General features: G+C 50.1%; 1 protein-coding gene across 2 annotated transcripts in view; it reads left to right on the forward strand.

Moving 5' to 3' along the window:
• The first annotated feature begins 5,637 nt into the window (after positions 1-5,637).
• The window catches only part of ATP8B2 (ATPase phospholipid transporting 8B2), a 62,324-nt gene continuing 46,108 nt past the window's right edge, over positions 5,638-21,853 (forward strand). Inside the window, exons 1-3 of one of the 2 annotated variants that reach the window (XM_083590985.1) lie at positions 5,638-5,773; positions 16,569-16,636; positions 19,261-19,319. In XM_083590985.1, coding sequence (XP_083447111.1) covers positions 16,606-16,636; positions 19,261-19,319 — 90 coding nt within the window. In that variant the 5' untranslated portion in view covers positions 5,638-5,773; positions 16,569-16,605. Of the gene's footprint in view, positions 5,774-16,568; positions 16,637-18,329; positions 18,554-19,260; positions 19,320-21,853 lie in introns of those variants that run through there. The other variant, XM_083590984.1, reaches the window with a different exon arrangement.

The raw sequence follows: 21,853 nt of genomic DNA on the forward strand, positions 1-21,853 counted from the left end.
GACAAGCCCCTGCTCTCTTTGGCAGGTTTAGCAGCCCCAGGTGAGGGGGGCCTCACTAGGATGTTGTAAACCAAAATCTGCCCTTTCCCCCCTTATGGGGTATCCAAGAGCCCATATAGAGTCCTTACGTAGGTTCCCTATTGGTAGGAGAGAATAACAGAGGCCAACCAGAGAATATTGAGAAGCAAAGCAGCTAGTAAGCCTGATCTCTATTGATCTGTTGCAACAGGGTCCTCACTCACCACACGCAGGAGGGCGGAACCCAGAACAATGGTGTGCAAGGCCTTATATAGACTTTTGAAATTGCCACCCTGTAGATCAAGACCACCCCCACATGCATCATACATACACCACAGAAGGGGTGTAACATAAGACCACCCCCCAGATACATCATACCTACATCACAGAAAGGGTGGTCTACAAGATTAATCTGAGTGCTTTGTTTACCTCCTGCCTGCCAGGTTACCTGTTTAATGGTCACTTGATTGGATTGCCTGGGGAGCCTGGCTAGTCTTTTGTAATGATAGATACTTAGTTCCTGAGCCAGTCAGGCTCACACCCTATTCACATATTAAATGTGCCCTTAAGGCAGGATTTGTGAGGAAAGAGACAATGGGGTGGCTTTTCCATTTTCCTTTGACCTTGCAGAGAAAACATTTGCTCAGTTTGGGAATCAAAATGGTCTTAGGTCGGTCTTCCTGTGCTGATCTATGTACGTGCTTGGTTGGTACACGTATGAACATTTAACATATATCTAAGACCTCAAAATTCCTATCACAAGGACAGGGCCAGGAAAGGTTTGGAAGCCCGAGGGCCACGGTCCCTTCTGGATGATCTCCGCAGGGGCCACAAGGCAATGGGGGGTGGGCCAGAGGCAAAATGGAGCGAAGCAATGAATGCAAATTTTCCCTCTGTACCACAGGCTAGTTTCTCCACACACTCACACACACCTCTCCAGGGAAGCAAGAGGCAGGGTCGGAGTTCGAGGACACATTCCAGCCAGGCAAAAGCCCTTGGGGAGGGTGCAAAGAACAAGCAGAGGCAAACTCGGCCCTCTAGATGTTTTGGGACTACAATTCCCATCATCCCTGACCACCAGTCCTGTTAGCTAGGGGTTATGGGAGTTGTAGTCCCAAAACATCTGGAGGGCCAAGTTTGCCTATGCCTGTCAAAGAAAATACAAAATGGAATGCAGTGGTACCTCGGGTTACATCCGCTTTGGGTTACATCCGCTTCAGGTTACAGACTCCGCTAACCCAGAAATAGTACCTCAGGTTAAGAACTTTGCTTCAGGATGAGAACAGAAATCACGCGGTGGCAGCGGGAGGCCCCATTAGCTAAAGTGGTACCTCAGGTTAAGAACAGTTTCAGGTTAAGAACGGACCTCCGGAAAGAATGAAGTACTTAACCCGAGGTACCACTGTACCATATTGGCCTGAATATAAGCCTCATTTTCCACCCCAAATTCCGACCGTGAAAAGTTAAAGTGCGGCTTATATTCACGACCTTACAGTTTGCAGCCAGGAGCGGGGGCAAACAGCGTGGCAAAGAGGTGCCCACCCCACACATAGTCCCCCATCCTCTCCCCCAGGAAGGGAGAGTGTGAGGAAGGGGAAAGCCCGCCGGCAACTCAGCATGGCTCCCCCCCCCCCAGTATGCAGCCAGGAGCAGCAAGGAATGGAGCGGCTTATATTTGGGTATTTTTTCTTTTTCTCTCTCCCCCCCCTCCCTTTTAAAGGTGCAGCTTATATTCAGGTGTGGCTTATATTCGGGCCAATATGGTATCTGTGTTCCTAATAAAGCACAATCTTATATATCTGTGTATTGCCATTTCATCTCAGTCTTCCATCCTCATACTGAGAACTGAATCCCACCCCCATCTCCCCAGTTCTTCAGCCTCACCCCCCCCCCCCCGAGAAAGCCCACTCTGATCTGTCTCCAACCCTTTTCTAAGCCTATTGGTTTCAATGGGTCTGATCTGAGTAGGAGTTGCATTGGACAACCAAGGGGGGAAAACAACAGAGCTTTGCGGCAACTAATAGAAACGAACAAATTTATTACGGCATCAGCTTTTGTGAAAAACAGAGCCGTCCTGAGTTAGGGATATACAGTGGTACCTCGGGTTACATACGCTTCAGGTTACATATGCTTCAGGTTACGGACTCCGCTAACCCAGAAATATTACCTCAGGTTAAGAACTTTGCTTCAGGATGAGAACAGAAATCGCGCAGCAGCAGTGGGAGGCCCCATTAGCTAAAGTGGTGCTTCAGGTTAAGAACAGTTTCAGGTTAAGAACGGACCTCCGGAACGAATTATGTTCTTAATCCGAGGTACCACTGTACACTCATGGCTGGCAGCAGGGTGGGGTTTTGTAAACAGAGAGGTCGGTGGGAGATGAGTTGCAGAGAATCAGAGATAGCGAGATCAACAGCGAGGTTTTGCAAAACAGCTCTTGATAACAAGAGATATCCTGGCATTGGTAAGCCGATTAGCACGTATGCATTTAAAACCCCTTTGTTTCCGTTCCTTCCTCAAGTGATAGCATTTAACCTATGGATGTATTGCAATTTCGCCATTTCACATTGCAGCCTCCCTTCAAAGTTCCTTTGCTCCAAGAAGGCCATTTACAGGGTTGAAAATTTCCTCCATGCGGAACCTCTCCATGGCCCACTGAGCTATACATTTAAGGTAAAAAGTAAAGGACCCTGGACGATTAAGTCCAGTCAAAGGCGACTATGGGGTTGTGGCGCTCATCTCGCTTTCAGGCCGAGGGAGCCGGCGTTTGTCCACAGACAGCTTTCCGGGTCATGTGGCCAGCACGACTAAACCGCTTCTGGCGCAGCAGAACATCATGGCGGAAACCAGAGCGCACAGAAACACCGTTTGCTTTCCCTCCGCAGTGGTACCTATTTATCTACTCCCACTGGTGTGCTTTCGAACTGCTAGGTTGGCAGGAGCTGGGACAGAGCAATGGGAGCTCACCCTGTTGCGGGGATTCGAACCACCGACCTTCCGATCAGCAAACCCAAGAGGCTCAGTGGTTTAGACCACAGCGCTGCCCGCGTCCCGCTGTACATTTAAAGCGGGGCGACACCACTTATAAGCAGTCGTGGCTTCCCTCAAAGAATTCTGGGAATTGTAGTGAACTGAGGTTGCTGGGAATTGTTAGGACACGCACCCCCCCACAGTATTACCCTCTCAGAACTACAATTCCCAGAGTTCCCTGGGAGGAAGGATTGATGGTTAAGCCACTCTGGGAATTGCAGCTGTGCGAGAAGAACGGGGGCGGGGTCCTCCTAAGAGCACCCCTAACAAACTACAGTTCCCAAGATTCTTGGGGGGGGGGGAATTAAAGTGGTATGACACTGCTTTAAATCGATAGTGCGGATGTTGCCTCTGGGGACCGTAGTCACAAAAGCAGATCTGTCTGTGTGACTTCCTGCTATAGTTTTCATTACACACACACACACACACACACACACACACACACACACACATTACAGTGGTACTTCAGGTTACATATGCTTCAGGTTACAGACTCCGCTAACCCAGAAATATTGCTTCAGGTTAAGAACTTTGCTTCAGGATGAGAACAGAAATTGTGCTCTGCCAGCGCGGCGGCAGCAGGAGGCCCCATTAGCTAAAGTGGTGCTTCAGGTTAAGAACAGTTTCAGGTTAAGTATGGACCTCCGGAACGAATTAAGTACTTAACCTGAGGTACCACTGTACTTGCTGTCACTTGTTTGCAGGGTGTGTTTGTTATTTTAAAAAAGCATATTCACACATTGATGGGTGGTGTGAAGCTGCCTAGTCTCTGAGCCTCATCCCTGGGCCTCTCGGCCAAGCCACGCCCACCTGCCAATCACCCGAACTCATATAGGTCAGCACCACCCACCAATCAAATTTGGGAGACGCCCACCTGTCCTCTAGGGCTGTGCCCGGTGATGATATGAGGCGGGGCCTTGTTGGTGGCTGCCCCCAGATTGTGGAATTCCCTTCCATGGGAGGCTCCCTCTGCTTTCCTTTCCTTGGCAAGCAGACTTTTTAATTTGTCGTTCAGACAAGCCTTTGGCCACTAACCAGCTGCTGTGGCAAGGTCTCCTGGAGGTATGTGTTGGTGTGTGTGCTTTTAAATAGCTTTAAGCGTTTCTGGCGCTCCTTTTAATAGGGCTATATTCAAATTATTATTATTATTATTATCAGTAGTAGTAGTAGTAGTAGTAGTATACCACCTTCCATCTGTAGATTTTTATTTACTGGGTTTTTTAGTTGTACGGTGCCTGTTTTCATTTTTGCCATGCTGGTAGAAATGTGGGGTATTAAATAAGAACATAAAAAGAGCCTGGCTTGTCAAAGCATAGGGTTGGAAGCCATCGATAGCCCCTCCACAAATTTGCCCAATCCTTCCTTCCTTCTTTATTTATTTATTTTTAACATTTTATTAATTTTCCAAAAATGACAGAAAAAAGGGAAAAAAGAAAACAGATCAGCAAACTTTTTCAGCAGGGGGCCGGTCCACTGTCCCTCAGACCTTGTGGAGGGCCGGACTATATTTTGAAGGGAAAAAAATTAACGAATTCCTATGCCCCACAAATAACCCAGAGATGCATTTTAAATAAAATCACACATTCTACTCATGTAAAAACACACTGATTCCCAGACCGTCCGCGGGCCGGATTGAGAAGGCGATTGGGCCGGATCCGGCCCCTGGGCCTTAGTTTGCCTACCCATGCACTACCCACATCATCAGATACCGCAGCCTTCTCATCTGGCGGCCTTCCAGATGTTCAACTCACCTCATCCCCCAACCCCTGACCACGAAGGTGCTGGAGTCCCAAGGCAACATCTGGAGAACCCCAGGTTCCCATCCCAGAAGACTCAGGAGGCCACCGCCCTGCTGAAGTTTAGCAGGTCTGGCCAGTGTCCGGATGAGATCCACCTGCATGCTACTCTGGGCTCCATGATGTTAGAAAATGGGCCGAGAAACTAGCCTGGCTGCATATGCAACCATTACAATCAGAGCACATTCTCTGCCCGCCTTCCCAAAATCCTGGGAACTGTAGTTCACCCATGGCGGAGCTACCGTGCCCAGCACCCTGAGTAAGATACTACAATTCCCAGGATTCTTGCAGGGGGGAGGGAGTCAAATGGGCTGCTGAAAGCGAACGGGCCAGGCCAATTGCGCTCCATTCATTGCCATGGGTCTACTCGTGAGAAAAGCTGGATCCGGCCCAGGGCCCGACATAAGTCTGGATTTGGGGAGGGCGGGGGAACAATCCAGCGCCTCCTGCAAAGGAAAGCTTGGCTGGAGGAGATGGAGAGGCTGACTCCCGAGGAAACGCGAGGCGGCTTCTCCTCGTGCGTAAAAGCGCATCCAGCGCTCGGCGGCGCTTTCTGCACCCGGAGCTGCTTCTCGGAGGAGCAGCCCCCGAGATCGGCGGTCCCTTTCATCACTTCCGTCCCCCCACCCCCAGCCCTCCTCCTTCCCTCCTCCTCCTCTCCATCCATCCCCGCCCGAGAAACGGGGAGGGGGGGAAAGCAGCCCAGCCGCCGCCGCCGCCACCGCCAAGCCAGCCAGGCAATCCGGGGCCGGGCGCGTCGGCGGCAGCGCAGCCATGGGCCAGGGCGCACGGCGGGCCGGCGGGCGCGGCCAGGGCGCACGGGCGCGGGCCGCTTCCAGGAGGGCGTAGCGGCCCTGGCCGGGGGATGGAGCGCGGCGGCGGCACCAGCAGCAGCAGCGGAGGCGAGGGGCGCCCGGAGGCGGCTCGTTAAGGTGCGCCACGCGGCGGCGACGGCGCGGGGGGATCCGGCCGAGTTTTTGGGGGCGGCCCGGACCTCGCCTCCCTCCGCCGCTCGGTTGGAAAGGGAGCCGGCCGGGCAAGGGGACCGGAGCGGGGTTGGGGGGAGATGGTGCTCTCAACTGTAGTTATTTCAATTTTTTTTACATAAAAAGCAAGATGACATGAAAGTATTTAGGAGAGAAACCTCAAAAAACAACAACAACCCCTCTCCAAATATATATATTTTTTTGAGATTTCTCTCCTCCTAAATACTTTAATGTCATACTGCTTTTTTGTAGTTGTGTGTGTGTGTGTGGGGGGGGGTAGGTTTGGGGCATTTTCTCCCCCATGAATGCTTCTGTGTTGTATCTCTGTCTCTTTTTAGTTAATTTGGGAGATTTCTCCCCCCCTTCCCCCGCAATACTGTACTTCTATACTATCTTTTTTGTTGTTGTTATGGGGGGGGTTATTTCCACCCCAAATATTTCCATCGTCTTTATTTGTTTTTAAGTTACTGAGAGTGGATATTGTAGATTGCTCCCCTCCATCTTATTATATATTTTTTAGCTATTGGGGGTGAATTTTGGGAGATTCCCCCCCTCCATCCTTCCATGTTATCCGTATTTTATTAGTTATTGGGGTGGGGGTGAATTTTGGGAAATCACCTCTCTAAATACTTCCAATGTTTGCATAATTATTATTTTAGTTTCTGGTGTGTGTGTGGGGGGGTTGAGGTTTGGAGATTCCCCACCCCAGATTATTTCTCTGTTTTTTATAGTTCTTTTAATATCTTAACTGGGGAGAAGGGAATGAATTTTGGAGAATTCCCTTCCCCCATTCCCTTCCCTTAACTTTTGAACACCCTCCTGGATCCCCTCTCTTTTGACCTTTAACCTCCCCCACCCTTGACCCCCATGGGAAGGTTTGTGCCCCCCCCCAAAAAACATGGGCTAGGTATCTACAACCTTTTCCCAGCCAGGGCTCCCTTTTAACCCAAACATGCCCATTTCTTAAATTTTTACCATATATTTGCGAGTGCTTCTGTGGCGACCTGCCTTAAATCAGGTTGCAACCCACTAAGGGGTCCAAAAGTAAGCTTTTTCAGATCAGTGGGTCTTACTCCCCCCCCCCCCACTGGGAAGTACCTGAAAGGCTCACAGCTCCGTATCTCTCCTGCTTACCTCCTTTCCTTCTTCTAGATATTCGCTCCAGATTCTTCCAGACTCTTACCTAGATCCCTGCTCGAATGCTCATTCCTAGAGCTCTCAGTTGCATAGTAATTTCACTAATGAATGCATGCTCTGGATCCTTCAGTCCCCCCCTCCAAAAAAATAAGTCATTTATGGGTGCCTCTCTTAGGCTGCTTACGCACCATACAGTACATCTAAAGCACATTCTTCACTCCATCCTGCAAAGAATCCTGGGAACTGTAGTTTGTGGAGGGCGCTGGGAATTGCAGTTCTGGGAGGAGTGAACTACAGTTCCCAGGATTCTGGGTGTGTGTGTGTGTGTGTGTGTGTGTGTGGATCAATGTGCTTTAAATGTAGCCTTAAATATTGAAGCCTTTCTCTCCCCCAGTTTATTGGCAAACCACCCTTCCAGGGGTTCTTTGCTGGTGCGTTCCAAGATCTGACCTCTCCCAGTCCCACCTGAACTCTGGGTCCTTCTCCCCCCCCTTCCTTCTCCCCACTGCACACACAATTGCTGGGGGTGCCCTGAACCCTTATTCCTCTCTTTGCCCGACGCAGGGCTAACCAACCTGGTGCCCGCTAAGTTGTGGTTGCATTCCACCTCCTATCATTTCTGGGCGTAGCGGGTGCGGTTGCTGGGAGCTGGAAACCTCAATTAATGTCTGCAGGGCGCCACGTTGGGGAAGGGCCGTAGTGTGTCCAGCTTGCATGCGGAAGATTCCAACTTCAATCCCTGCCTGAAACCCTGGAGAGCTGCTGCCAGCCAGTGTAGACATTACTGAGCAAGATGGACTCGGTCTCAGGCAGCTCCCTTCTGTTCCTGTGACCAGTGCTATAAAACAGCTCTCTGGGCTCCTATTTAAACCAGCCGTTTATTCAAAGCCATGAGGACTGGAGTCTTAGGTTTTTTTACTTAGCGGATGGAGCTAAATAAGGCAGGTTTCTGTGTGCCTCTGGCCTAGTGTGACCCCCCCACCCTCCTTCCTTAGCTGCCCCATATCTCTTCCCTGCTCGCCAACCCCTCCTCCCCCAAAACGCTGATGCCTTGATATTCTATCCCCGTTCCTTGCCTTAGCACAGTAGAAAACAACTACCCCTCCTTCCAGTTCTCTCCCCACACATTCTGGATCCTGCTTTGTCTCACTCCCAGTTTCTTCCCTGGTCCCTCTTCCCCACCCCCCCACAAAAAAATCCATTTGCTTGGGTGGCCCCTCTCCCTAGATGCTGATGCCGAGATATCTTATACTGCTCGATTTGGATTTCCAAGCCTGTATCCTTTTCCTAGGCCCAGATTCTCACTCCCTCTGCAACCCCACCGGTTCCCCAACTGCTGATGCTGAGATATCTTACCCTCCACCTCCCCGCTGCCCCATTTCCACGTTCTGGATCCTGCCCCTGTAATATCCTGCCCACCCACCCCACCCGCCTGCTGGCCGCCCACAATTCCTCTCTACCTTGGCATAACGCCCCCCTTCCAGATGTTGCCGGCGGGAGCCAGACCTTGCTTTCGTGTCATCTTCTCGGCATGTCCGGCGATCTCGAAGCAGCAATCTCTCCCTACATCCACGCACCGCTTTCTCCCCCCCCCCAAGCCTTAGCCAGATGCCCAAACAAGCCAGCTTGGCACCAAACGGAGGCAGTAGACGGGGTATTCCGGGAGAGGGACAGCACTGCTCTCCTCCTCTGGGCAGGAGAGCCTTGGCCGCTTTATCTAAATACACCAGCCTCTTTCCCGCTACCTGTATATGTGGATTGAAGGGTTGTAGCTCAGCGGTAGAGTATTTGAAAGACCCTCCTCTGAAACCCTGGAGAGCTGCTGCCGGTCAGTGCAGGCAATATTAGCTCCATGGAATCTTAAAAGAGTCGCCGTCTAGTGCAACCCGCTGCAATGCAGGGATATTTTGCCCACAACCCTGAGATTAAGTGCCATGTGCTCTTGCCTGCTGAGCTATCCCAGGACTGGCCTCCAGTGTTTGGGAAGGTGAGCTGATCAGTGGCAAAGCATCTGCAGAAGCTTCTAGGTTTGATCCGCAATGGCATCTCCAAGCAGAAAGACCCTGGAGAGCGTGAAAACCCTGGAGAGCTGCTGCCAGCCAGTGTGGACATTACTGAGCTAGGTGGCCCATTGTTCTGAGTGGGAATAAGCCAGCTTCTGGCGTTTACTGTTTAAATCAGGGCCTTTATTCAGAACCATGAGGACTGGAATCTTGCTTTATTTTTGGAGGAAAGGACACAACGGAACGGTAGAAGAATGTGTGTGCAGAAGGTCCTGGGGTTCAGTCCCAAGCATCTGGGAGAGACTCGCCCTGCAGAGCTGCTGCCAGGCAGTGTGGACCTTACTGGGCTACATGGTTGGATTTGGTAGGAGACAGCTTCCTCTGTGCCTCTGCTTTACCTGTGTGACATCGACCTTCTTAGGCAAAGCTCTGTGCTACTAAACAAGGTGAAGCTGGCGTACCTGGGAAGATGGTTTTTAAACAGACGTTGGGTGTCCGTCTGCCAGGGATTCTCGAGCTGTGATTCCTTGCATTGCAGGGGGTTGGACTAGATGACTCGTGGGGTCCCTTCAGACTCTGTGATTCTATGAATTTGCCCCTCTCATTTTTTTGGCATGCCCCAGACATTATGGGGGACCCGGATGATGCTGTGGGTTAAACCACTCAGCCTAGGGCTTGCTGATCAGAAGGTCAGGGGTTCGAATCCCCATGACGGGGTGAGCTCCTGTTGTTCGGCCCCTACTCCTGCCAACCTATCAGTTCGAAAGCACGTCAAAGTGCAAGTAGATAAATAGGTACGGCTCCGGCGGGAAGTAAACGGTGTTTCCGTGCACTGCTCTGGTTCGCCAGAAGCGGCTTAGTCCTGCTGGCCACATGACCCGGAAGCTGTACGCCAGCTCCCTTGGCCAGTAAAGCGAGATGAGCGCCACAACCCCAGAGTCGGCCACAACTGGACCTAATGGTCAGGGGTCCCTTTACGTTTACCTAGACATTATGGAGGGGGCAACTGCCAATGGAGAACTCTGTATTTGCCTCACTCTTCTCCACACCCCCCCCCCAATCTTTTGCCCTAGATCACAAACTCTTTATTTTGCTCAAACGGCCCTGGGAAATTTGACTGCCTTGCCCCAAATTCTGTTTTCACATCTGGAATGTGCGAAATGACAGGGCGGAGGACAGTTCTCTGGGACTCTCACAGAGTGCTTTTCAAGTTGTTGTCGTGTCTTTTGTGATCTGGGATTAGGCGAGAGGGAGGGGCAAAGGGAGTTTGTGGCATCTGTGTCTTTGCCTGCCCGGAAACTTTTGTGTGTGTGTGTCTCTGTGTGTCTGTGGCTTTGAAAAATAAACATTCCCTGGAGTTTGGGTGGCTCGGTGCCTGGGGAGGTGGCAATTGGGATTGGCTGCTCACTCCCTACCCAAAAAGTACCGCCCTTTCCCCAGCAGCAGAGCCCTGAGTCAAAAAAATGGACTGGTTGGGGTTTCCTCTCTGGTTTTTATGTTCTGTGGCTGCCTGAGGCTCATCTCAGCTTCCGGCCTGCACAATGATAATAGCCTAAATAGCACAGCTCAACACCTCATTTCCGTTCCCCATCTTTGCAAGTGTCTCTTCTCTTGTTCCCATGTGGTTTCATCTCTGTGCCGGAATACCTTGAGGCACAGGTCAATTCTGTGTCCAGGGCAGCTGTTTACCAGCTCCATCTGGTACGCAGGCTGAGACCCTTCCTGCCCGCGAACTGTCTCGCCAGAGTGGTGCATGCTCTGGTTATCTCTCGCTTGGACTACTGCAATGCACTCTACGTGGGGCTACCTTTGAACATGACCCAGAAACTACAACTAATCCAGAATGCGGCAGCTAGACTGGTGACTGGCAGCGGCCGCTGAGACCATATAACACTGGTCTTGAAAGACCTATGGTACATTGGCTCCCAGTATGTTTCCGAGCACAATTCAAAGTGTTGGTGCTGACCTTTAAAGCCCAAAACGGCCTTGGTCCAGTATACCCGAAGGAGCGTCTCCACCTCCATCGTTCTGCCCGGACACTGAGGTCCAGCGCCGAGGGCCTTCTGGTGGTTCCCTCGCTGTGAGAAGCCAAGTTACAGGGAACCACGCAGAGGGCCTTCTCGGTAGTGGCACCCGCCCTGTGGAATGCCCTCCCACCAGATGTCAAAGAGAAAAATAACTACCAAACTTTTAGAAGACATCTAAAGGCAGTCCTGTTTAGGGAAGCTTGTAATGTTTAATAGGTTATTGTATTTTAGTGTTTTGTTGGAAGCCGCCCAGAGTGGCTGGGGAAATCCAGCCAGATGGGCGGGGTATAAATAACAAATTATTATTATTATTATTATTATTATTATTATTATTATTATTATTATTGAATGGGTACCAATCTCAGCCTTGAAAAGCACCATAGAGTTGGAAAAGAGAGTAACCTTTCTGACTTCCGCTTTCACCTATCGATGCTTTTGGGTGGGTGTTCAAAGGTTTCCACCAGCCATATTTCCTATTTTCTCCCTCCGCTGTCGGAGGCAGTGATAGACCTCTGAACGCCAGACAATTGCAAGTGGGGAGAGTTGCTCTCGAGTTCGAATCCTGCTTATGGTTTTTTCCATAGGGGAATCTGGTTGGTCACTGTGAGAACAGGATGCTGGACTAGTTGGGCCATTGGCCTGATCCATTCGGACTCTCTTTGTGTTAAGATTCTGGGGTTTTAAAAAGCACTCCTCTCTTGTGTTAGCTGTGTCTCCCGATGGCTCCACAAGTTGGGAATTGTGGGGGAAACTGGTCACACAGGAACGTATCCCTCGTCATGACTGATACCTTTAAAAATGATTTAGGCTCCCATTTAACCTCACAATGACCCTGTGAGGAAGGTTAGGATGAAGACGAGCCACTGGCCAACCCTGTTATAACCGTGAAGAGCCTTGTTTAAACATAGGTAAAGGTAAAGGGACCCCTGACCATTAGGTCCAGTCGTGGCCGACTCTGGGGTTGCGGCGCTCATCTCGCTTTACTGGCCGAGGGAGCTGGCGTACAGCTTCCGGGTCATGTGGCCAGCAGGACTAAGCCGCTTCTGGCGAACCAGAGCAGCGCACGGAAATGCCGTTTACCTTCCCGCCAGAGAGGTACCTACTTATCTACTTGCACTGGCATGCTTTTGAACTGCTAGGTTGGCAGGAGCAGGGACCGAGCAACGGGAGCTCACCCCGTCGCAGGGATTCGAACCGCCGACCTTCTGATCAGCAAGTCCTAGGCTCTGTGGTTTAACCCACAGCGCCACCCGCGTCCCTACCAGCCTTTTATTCTCACAACAACCCAATGAAGTGGGCTAGGCTGGGAGAGAAGGCCTTGCTTGACATCACCAAGCACCTCGAAGTCTCTGAAGGGGCAGAAATGTATCAAATAGCTCCATGTTTAAACAACTGCTGTGCCTCTGTTATTTCTTCACATTTCTGTCCTGCTTTTCCCCCATAGTAGAACTCAAGGCAACATACCTGGGGTTCCATGGTGGCCTCCCATCCGGGAGCTGACCAGGCCTGGACCTGCTTAGCTTCAGGGAGGTGGTGGCCTCATGTGCCTTCAGACCATGGTGTGGTCTGGAAGAGAGAGGAAATAGCAGTTTCTTTAACGGGGGGCCACTTCAGACAAGGCCCTGCCTTAATGTCAGGTTCATATAAAGGCCCTACATACTTACAAATCCCTTCTCAGCTGAAAGAGAGCTGGACATTCTTCAACCAGCATTTATTTATTTTGTTTCATTCTTACATTCATGTCCTAGCTTTACTCCAGGGGGCTTGTACATGGTTCTCCGCTTCCTCCTTTAATCCGCATAACAATCCTGCTAGGTTGGTTACACTGACAGGTAGGGACTGGTCCAAGGTCCCACCTAGTGGGCAAGTGGAGATTTGAACCCGGGTCTCCCAGGGCCAGCACACTGACCACTACATTACCCTGGCTCTCCCTAGGATTAAAAACAGAGGGCTGACCTCTCTGGAATGACCAAGTTTCCTCATGGCACCAATTTCAAAGCATTGGAGGAGTTTTTGCCTGAGGAAATTGGATGAGGGAGGTGCTTAACCCATCCCCTTCCAGCAAATTACGTTTTCCAGAGCAGTTTTTCTCACACATACCGTTAAAAACCAGAACCGAGTCCAGATGGGATGGATAGCAGGTGGGAAGGGTGCTTAACCCCTCCACCACCCACCAATTCTGCTTTCCACATCATGCCCTTTCCAGCTATTTTAACACCACCCACAAAGCTTAACTCCTTTAATGGTTTTGAGCCCAGCAAGAATAGTTGGGAGAGTCATTTTCCCCCTGACTTCCTCCTCCCAGACTCTTTCCCCCCCCCCAATTTTTTTATTCATTTTAAAACACCAATAAACAACACAAAAAAACAAACAATGCAAACAAATTCTTGTCTTATCCTTATTTTTTCTAAACATTGTTAGGTGAGCTTCCCCAAGTCCCCCCATCTGATTTTCATTTTACCTCATCTTTAGCAGTTTACATATATCATAATTTTTAACCATTTTGTCACACTTTTACAATAATAATCTTGACATTTTATCCTTTACAGACAATGCTATTTTAAAATACACTGTCTTCTAACCCTACAGCCTATATCCACTTGCAAAGCTATTCTAAGATTTAAATATTAACATATTTTTTTTCCAAATATTCTTTAAACTTCTTCCAGTCTTCTTCCACTGTCTCTTCCTTCTGGTCTCGGAGTCTCCCAGTCAGTTTGGCAAGTTCCACATAGTCCATCATTTTCATCTGCCATTCTTCAATAGTTGGTAAATCTTGTTTCTTCCAATTCTTCGCTAGTAATATTCTCACAGCTGTTGTGGCATACAGGAAAAAAATAACATCCTTTTTGGGGATTTCATCCCCTCCTCCTCCCACACTCTTGCATGATTCTATCATATGTGGCGTTGCGGGGTTGCATGTTTGACAAGCCCCTTCATGGATCACTGCCTTGACAGCAAACTATGGCAAGTTCTTAAAGAAATGGGAGTGCCTGATCACCTCATCTGTCTCCTGAGAAATCTCTACAGAAGCTACAGTTAGAACTGGATATGGAACAACTGATTGGTTCAAAATTGGGAAAGGAGTACGACAAGGCTGTATATTGTCTCCCTGATTATTTAACTTATATGCAGAATTCATCATGCGAAAGGCTGGGCTGGATGAATCCCTAGCCGGAATTAAGATTGCCGGAAGAAATATCAACAACCTCAGATATGCAGATGACACAACCTTGATGGCAGAAAGTGAGGAGGAATTAAAGAACCTTTTAATGAGGGTGAGAGAGGAGAGCGCAAAATATGGTCTGAAGCTCAACATCAAAAAAACGAAGATCATGGCCACTGGTCCCATCACCTCCTGGCAAATAGAAGGGAAAAAAAATGGAGGCAGTGAGAGATTTTACTTACCTGGGCTCCATGATCACTGCAGATGGTGACAGCAGCCACGAAATTAAAAGACGCCTGCTTCTTGGGAGAAAAGCAATGACAAACCTAGACAGCATCTTAAAAAGCAGAGACATCACCTTGCCAACAAAGGTCCGTATAGTTAAAGCCATGGTTTTCCCAGTAGTGATGTATGGAAGTGAGAGCTGGATCATAAAGAAGGCTGATCGCCGAAGAATTGATGCTTTTGAATTACAGTGCTGGAGGAGACTCTTGAGAGTCCCATGGACTGCAAGAAGATCAAACGCATCCATTCTTAAGGAAATTATCCCTGAGTGCTCACTGGAAGGACAGATCCTGAAGCTGAGACTCCAATACTTTGGCCACCTCATGAGAAGAGAAGACTCCCTGGAAAAGACCCTGATGTTGGGAAAGATGGAGGGCACAAGGAGAAGGGGACGACAGAGGATGAGATGGTTGGACAGTGTTCTCAAAGCTACCAGCATGAGTTTGACCAAATTGCGGGAGGCAGTGGAAGACAGGAGTGCCTGGCGTGCTCTGGTCCAGGGGGTCACGAAGAGTCGGGGACGACTAAATAACAACAACATGTTCGACAAGGAAGAGCATCTCTCCTGACACTGATTGGAAGATCTTCTGCTGTCTGCTCTGAAGTGCCCCCGGATGTTAGGTTTCTCTCTGTGCTCCTTGCCACAAATCAGCCACCAGGAGCAAAACAGGAAATGGAGCAGGAAACAGTTAGAAGAGGTGTCTTTTGCCTGCGTAGCAGCTGTTGGCACTGGTGTAGCTGTCTGGCTGGTCGGTGGTGGATGTGTCGGCATGCTAGCCCTTTTAGGGAAACGACCACCATCGCTAGAGGGGCCCGCAGGCCTCTCCAGCATTCTAGTCCTCAGCGTGGTTTTGAGCCATCTCGTCTGTTGGACTTGGAGCCAGGTACCGCAGCAGCATTGCGGTCCGTTCTAGAAAGGAAGGGACAATAGTGGACTGGCCTGGAAGGTTCATGTGATTCAGTCGACTGCCTTTTAAATCACTTCCTTTTGGGGGTGGGGAACCCTGTTAGAAATTAGCCAGGTGCCAGGCGCGTTTTGCGACTGGCGCGGGTCCAACTACAACCACGTCTCAGGGTTGCAGAGCTTGTAGAACTCAGCAAGGAGGAGGAGGAGGAGGAGGAGGAGGAGGAGGATAGGGACAAAATTAGGATGAGAGGGCTCTGTCTCTCATCGGCTCTGGCGCCCCCTGCTGTCGGGCTCCCTGGCTCCCGCCCCACCAGCCGCAATGGGCACTAACCCTGAGGATTTGCAATTGGTATCTATTAGCTAATGAGCTCATTTAAGTGGAAAATTTCCTGCATGCAGATTCTGTTTCTGGAAAAATTCCTGCGGGAAACTTTTCCTGTTCTGTTTCCAGATTGCTCTTTGGAGTGCTTTCTCCTGAAGAGATCCGGCAACAGGTTTTAAAGGCATTTTTTATGTGGCCCTGTTAAATTGGCTCGATGGCTTCATTTGGCTTAGTATACCTATCGTAACCATCCTTTTCCATTCCGCTGCTCGTAGGGAAGAGAGTCCTGTTGTTTTATTATCACGTATTTTAAAGTTACTGGGTGCTGTTTGGATGAAGGGCAATTTTGGCTTTATAGAGGAGAAGGAAGATTTGCTGGGGGGCTGCAGGAGTAACAGGCAGCAAGGTGGGGAAATTCTGAACACTCTTCTAACAAGATGATGTTAACCCTTAGTTTGTTTCCAGGGTTAACCCTTTCCTGCCCAGGGGATGCATTCCCTCTGGGAAGCCCCTTGGGGGAAATGTGCCAATGGAATCAGAAGCGAAAATGTGAGCAGAGCAATGAATGTGACTCTTACGTTTGTATGGTACAATGCATTCCAGCCATGCAAAAGTCTGAGGTTTCTTCTATTTCATCCTCCCCACCCCCCTTGCTTGCAAAAGTCCTTGGGGAGGGTATGGAGCAGGGTGTTAGAGGGGCTGTGACCTGGGAAGAAGGGTGCAGCTTGCAGAGAGACCCGAGGGCCAGACAGAAGCATTCCGAGGGCCACATTCCGCCCCCAAAGTTCTCCACCTTTGGTTTGTTTTAGGTGTGTGTGTGTGTGCGCCCCACCCCACCCCAAACCAATTATTTTTATTTCTTTGCTTTCCCCCCATCTCCCCGCCCCAATACAGCACCTCCCATGGGCCTGATAAACTGCCATCGAATGCCATGGAACTTTGTTCTAAGAAACATCCTCCAGGTAAGATCTTCTGATGGGGCTGGTTTTTTGGGGTGGGGGTGGGGAAGGGAGTGGGACTGACAGGGGCTGGGGCTGGGCCACCCCACCCTCCCCAATCAGCCACAAAACCTAGGTGATTTAACTTCTCAGACTCTTTTTCTCACTCAGCCACTGCTAGGTTGCCAACTTCCCAACAGATCTCTGCGCCTGCGTCCCCAGTGTAGCCACTGGTGGGGGAACTGTGCGTCTGAGAAGCTTTTGCTTAATTCCATTTCATTCGCAATGGCTTCCTCTAAGAGACCATGAAGCATTAAATAAAAAAAAATAAAAAAAAATTAAAAGGTGCCTAATGGTCAGAGAAGGGACGCGGGTGGCGCTGTGGGTTAAACCGCAGAGTCTAGGACTTGCCAATCAGAAGGTTAGCGGTTCGAATCCCCACAACAGGGTGAGCTCCCTTTGCTCGGTCCCTGCTCCTGCCAACCTAGCAGTTCAAAAGCACGTCAAAGTGCAAGTAGATAAATAGGTACCGCTCCGGCGGGAAGGTAAACGGCGTTTCTGTGCGCTGCTCTGGTTTGCCAGAAGCGGCTTAGTCATTCTAGCCACATGACCCGGAAGCTGTCCGCCGGCTCCCTCGGCCAGTAAAGCGAGATGAGCGCCGCAACCCCAGAGTTGGCCACGACTGGACCTCATGGTCAGGGGTCCCTTTACCTTTTTAATGGTCAGAGCTGTTCGATGGTGCCCTGGAAGGCGATTGTCTCTTCCTTGCTGGAAGTATTTAAACAGAGGCTGGACAGTCGTTTGTCAGGGGTGCATAGTTGCAAGATTCCTGCGTCCTTCGGGGGGTTGGGGTCAGACTGGATGACTGCACGAGGTGCCTTCCAGTTCTAAAGCTCTGTGACAGATTTTCATATCCAGAGTATATGTACCCTTGCCAGCGGCATGAGGAGTTTGAGGTGGGTCCGTACTGCTTTAGAAGGTACAGAAGGGCCTGTACCACTTTAGACAGAAGGCGGTCTTGTCCCGTTTTTGAATTCAACCCCGTTCCCCAGGTTAAAAGCCAGCCAAATGTTCTGCAAGTAGACAAGTAGCTCCTCAAGGAGATATAGCCCAGCCCTCTCTTTCCCTGCTAAGCTAGCTTCCTACCTGTAAAGTCACTGATGATTCCTGAGCTGAGCAGCGGGCTGGGTTTGGATGGCCTTTGGGGGTCCCTTCCCAATCTACCAGCCTATGACTTTTTCATCTGGGTCAGGCTCCTGTCTAAAGCACAGGATCAAGTCACATTGCCTTATTTACTTCCTGGTCAGTTGGCAACCCAGCAGCCCGGACTACCTTACAGAGTTCTTGTGAGGAGAGAGAGAGAGTTGGGATGGGTGGCTGTCTCTTTGGCAGAAGAGGTGGACTGAGGTAAAAACAGATTTAATAGCGAGCAGCAACCTAAGGAAAATGACTTTTTTTGGTTGGGGGGTCCCATTATAGTGATTTGCATGCCTTTGACTGACTCCGTAAGGTCTTTCTGGCTTGGGGGTGGGGCTGGGGGAAGAGAAGCAAGCAGGCGAGAGATCGCCCCCCCCTTGTCCCCCCCCCCATGCCGCGGTTACCTAAGCAACGCCATCCCGGCCCCTCATTGGCCACCGCGTGGCGGTGGGCGGCCCCCGTCTCCCTCAATGTCAGCGTGGAGTTTTCTCCTGCAGCGAGTGGGGAGGGGGGGCAGCAGCAGCAGCTGCCGAGGCAGGAGGAGAATGGGGGGCACGGACTGGGGAGGCCGATGGGGGGCCGCTGCCTAAGCCCGGGGGGCCTCCTGCAAGGCCCCCCCTCCCCATAAAACACACGCAAATCCGGGCCCGGCGGTAACCATGACGATCCCTAAGGAGATGCCCGAGAAATGGCCCTGGGTCGCCGTGGCGACGGGCAGCCGCGGACAGGCGCCTGGGGGGACAGGTATTTTTTTGGGGGGGTGGGGGTTTGACAAGTGAAAGTTTGGGGGGTTTGACTAGCAGGGTTTTTTTTTTTTTTTGCTTTTTAGGGGTGGGGGCTCCTCAAATATCCACGTCCAGCCTTTGTCCTGTCACGACCTCCGTGGAGAAAGCTGTCATTGCAGTTCTCTTCACAAACATTACCTCATACCGCGCCTGCTTCCTTCACCCCCCCCCCAACTCTGGCTCCTTTCCTTTGCACTAAATTTTTTTTGGTGGTGGTGGGGACACAGGAGAGCCCCCCTTTTACCCAAAGGCATACCCCCTCCTCCCCACCCGTCCCCCCATCCCCGCAAATGACCTTGCTTCTGAGACTGCCGAGAGTCGCAAGTTTGGAAACTGGGACAGAGACCGTTCCAACCATGGATTGGGGGGGTTGCGAAAACCCAGAGCAGTTTTATTTCAGTATTTGGGACAGGCGGGGGGCGGGGAGCTACTCCTGGGGTGCTTTTTTGTGGTGGTGGGGGGCATGCAAAGAATTAAGAGAGCCAGCCAGTCTCATGCAGTCGGGAAGCGGGTTATCAAATCCGCTACCCTTTGTGTTCAGCTTGGAATGGCTAGCAAGGGGCAACTGCTGGAGGGGTGGTGGTAAGCCTGGCAAAGTGGGGTACGGTGATTTTTTTTGGGGGGGGTGTTGTGTGCCGGCAGCTGATTTTTGGCCTCTGTTTTCAGAGGAGGAAAGGCGGGTGAAAGCAAACGCCCGAGAGTATAACGAAAAGTTCCAGTATGCGGTAAGTACGGGGTTAGGAGTTTGCGGCTGGGGGCTGTAATACAATATTTAAAGTCTTATATATATATAATAAATTGTGTGTGAGAGAGTTTTCTGGGAAGGGAGGGGTGGTGGTGGAACAGCCCACTTTTCGTGGCGGGAACACGAAATCCGTGTTGGTGGGGCAGAGAAGGGGCGTGGGGCTGCGTTTATACCCCATAGGGAGGGATGTGAAAGGGGTGAGCTTGGTTTTGTGGGGAGTTAGGTATAGAAAAGGAAGAGCCCAGACCTTTTTTTGCCGGGGGGGGGGGGGAGATCAGAGGTCATGAAGGGCTCTAGGGATGTGGGTGTAAATATTTAAAAGGCTAACCCACGGTGTAGTGGTTAAGAGGGTAGGACTCGGAGCTGGAAGAGACCTGGGTTCAAATCCATGAAGCTCACTGGGCGTGACCTTGAGGCAGTCGCTGCCTCTCAGCCTAATTTGCCTCACGGGGTTGTTACGAGGATTAAATGAGAAGTTGGAGTATTTTGGATTTAAATTTCCTTGGAAAAAATGGGGGATATAAATATGAGAAGTAAATAGTTTTATTATTATTATTATTATTATTATTATTATTATTATTATTATTATTATTATTACTACTACTACCACTACTGTTTGCACTTTCTGGAATGATGCACAGGATGAAACCCAGCCATCCTTTGAAATTTGCAATTCCCTGACTTTTGCAATGTCGTTCTCCCAAACCAAGCGTACGAAAATGCACATGGAGCGTGCCTTGTAAATTTCACTTCAGCAAAAACAGCTTACACAGATGCATATTATAATAATATAATAATAATTTATTATTTATACCCCGCCCATCTGGCTGGGCTTCCCCAGCCACTCTGGGCGGCTTCCAAAAAAATATTAAAATACTGTAATACATCAAACATTAAAAGCTTCCCTAAACAGGGCTGCCTTCAGATGTCTTCTGAAAGTCTGGTAGTTGTTGTTCTCTTTGACATCTGTTACAGAACATTTGACGTTCCGTTACAGAACATCCTTTTTCAGAACTTCGGCGAAATTGCACACAAAACCCCCCGTTTTGATTTAGGAGTATTCTGCGCTAAAGCCCGGATGAATTTTCAAGGGAACTTTGAAACAAAACCCACAAACGAATGTGGAAGTGTGGAGAACTGGAACTAAGATTGGGGAAAAAATGAGAAACTGAGACGGAATCAGATATGCCCATCCCATATGGGGAGGCGATTGCTGCTCAGTATTATTTTGGGGGGTGGGGGGTTTGCGGGAAATCCCCGGAAACCTTGAGCTGCCCTTCCGCTTTCTGGAAGCTTCTTTCCACACCACTGCCCTGCTTCTGACTGGGCTTGACCCCTCGTATCTTGGCTAGGGTGTGTCTGTGAATAACTTCCTGTCCGGGGACAAGAGCCCAGCTCAGCGGTTATAAATAGAGCGTTAAGTGTGGAAGGCAGACAAAGAAACTTTGGGATATTTTTTCCTCTTTCTGGAGCGAAGGTGGAGAGAAAGATTTTGAGTCTTTATCCTCCAACAGTTAAGTTGTGTTCCTAGTCCACCCGTACATTATCCCCACAGCCTTGTGCACATCCAAGTGTGTTGAACAGTAACTAATAAAAATGGCAAAGAAGTGCAACTTTATTCGTCAGGGAATTAACAAGGGGCACAGGGCATTTTGCGGGTGGTGCTGTGGGTTGAACCACAGAGCCTAGGACTTGCCGATCAGAAGGTCGGCGGTTCGAATCCCCATGACGGGGTGAGCTCCCATTGCTCGGCCCCTGCTCCTGCAAACCTAGCAGTTCGAAAGCACGAAGTGCAAGTAGATAAATAGGTACCGCTCCGGTGGGAAGGTAAACGGCGTTTCCGTGCTTCTCTGGTTTGCCAGAAGCGGCTTAGTCATGCTAGCCACATGACTGTACGCCGGCTTCCTCGGCCAAAAAAACGAGATGAGTGCCGCAACCCCAGAGTTAGCCACGACTGGACCTAATGGTCAGGGGTCCCTTTACCTTTAAATTGTTACTGGTTTTAGAATGTTTTTGTTATAGCTGTATATAAAGGTAAAGTAAAGGTAAGGGACCCGTGGATGGTTAAGTCCAGTCAAAGGCAACTAAGGGGTTGCGATGCTCACCTCGCTTTCAGGCCGAGGGAGCCGGCGTTTGTCCACAGACAGCTTTCCGGGTCATGTGGCCAGCATGACTAAACCGCTTCTGGCACAACGGGACACCGTGACGGAAACCAGAACGCACGGAAATGCTGTTTACCTTCCCACTGCAATGGTACCTATTTATCTACTTGCACTGGTGTGCTTTCGAACTGCTAGTTTGGCAGGAGCTGGGACAGATAGTCAGGGGTCCCTGTACCTTTACAGGGCGTTTCTTTGCACTGAGTGAGACGCCTGGTCCATCTAGTTCAGTACTGCCCACACTGATTGGCAGTAACCAATCTTATTTCTGCATAGCAGGGGCTTGGACCAGATGACCAACTCTACAATGCTATGAATTCTGTGATTCTCCAGGGTTTCAGGAAGGGAGTCCATC

This window comes from Podarcis filfolensis (assembly GCF_964270895.1).
Source record: "Podarcis filfolensis genome assembly, chromosome: 16".
Classification (NCBI taxonomy): Eukaryota; Metazoa; Chordata; class Lepidosauria; order Squamata; family Lacertidae; genus Podarcis; species Podarcis filfolensis.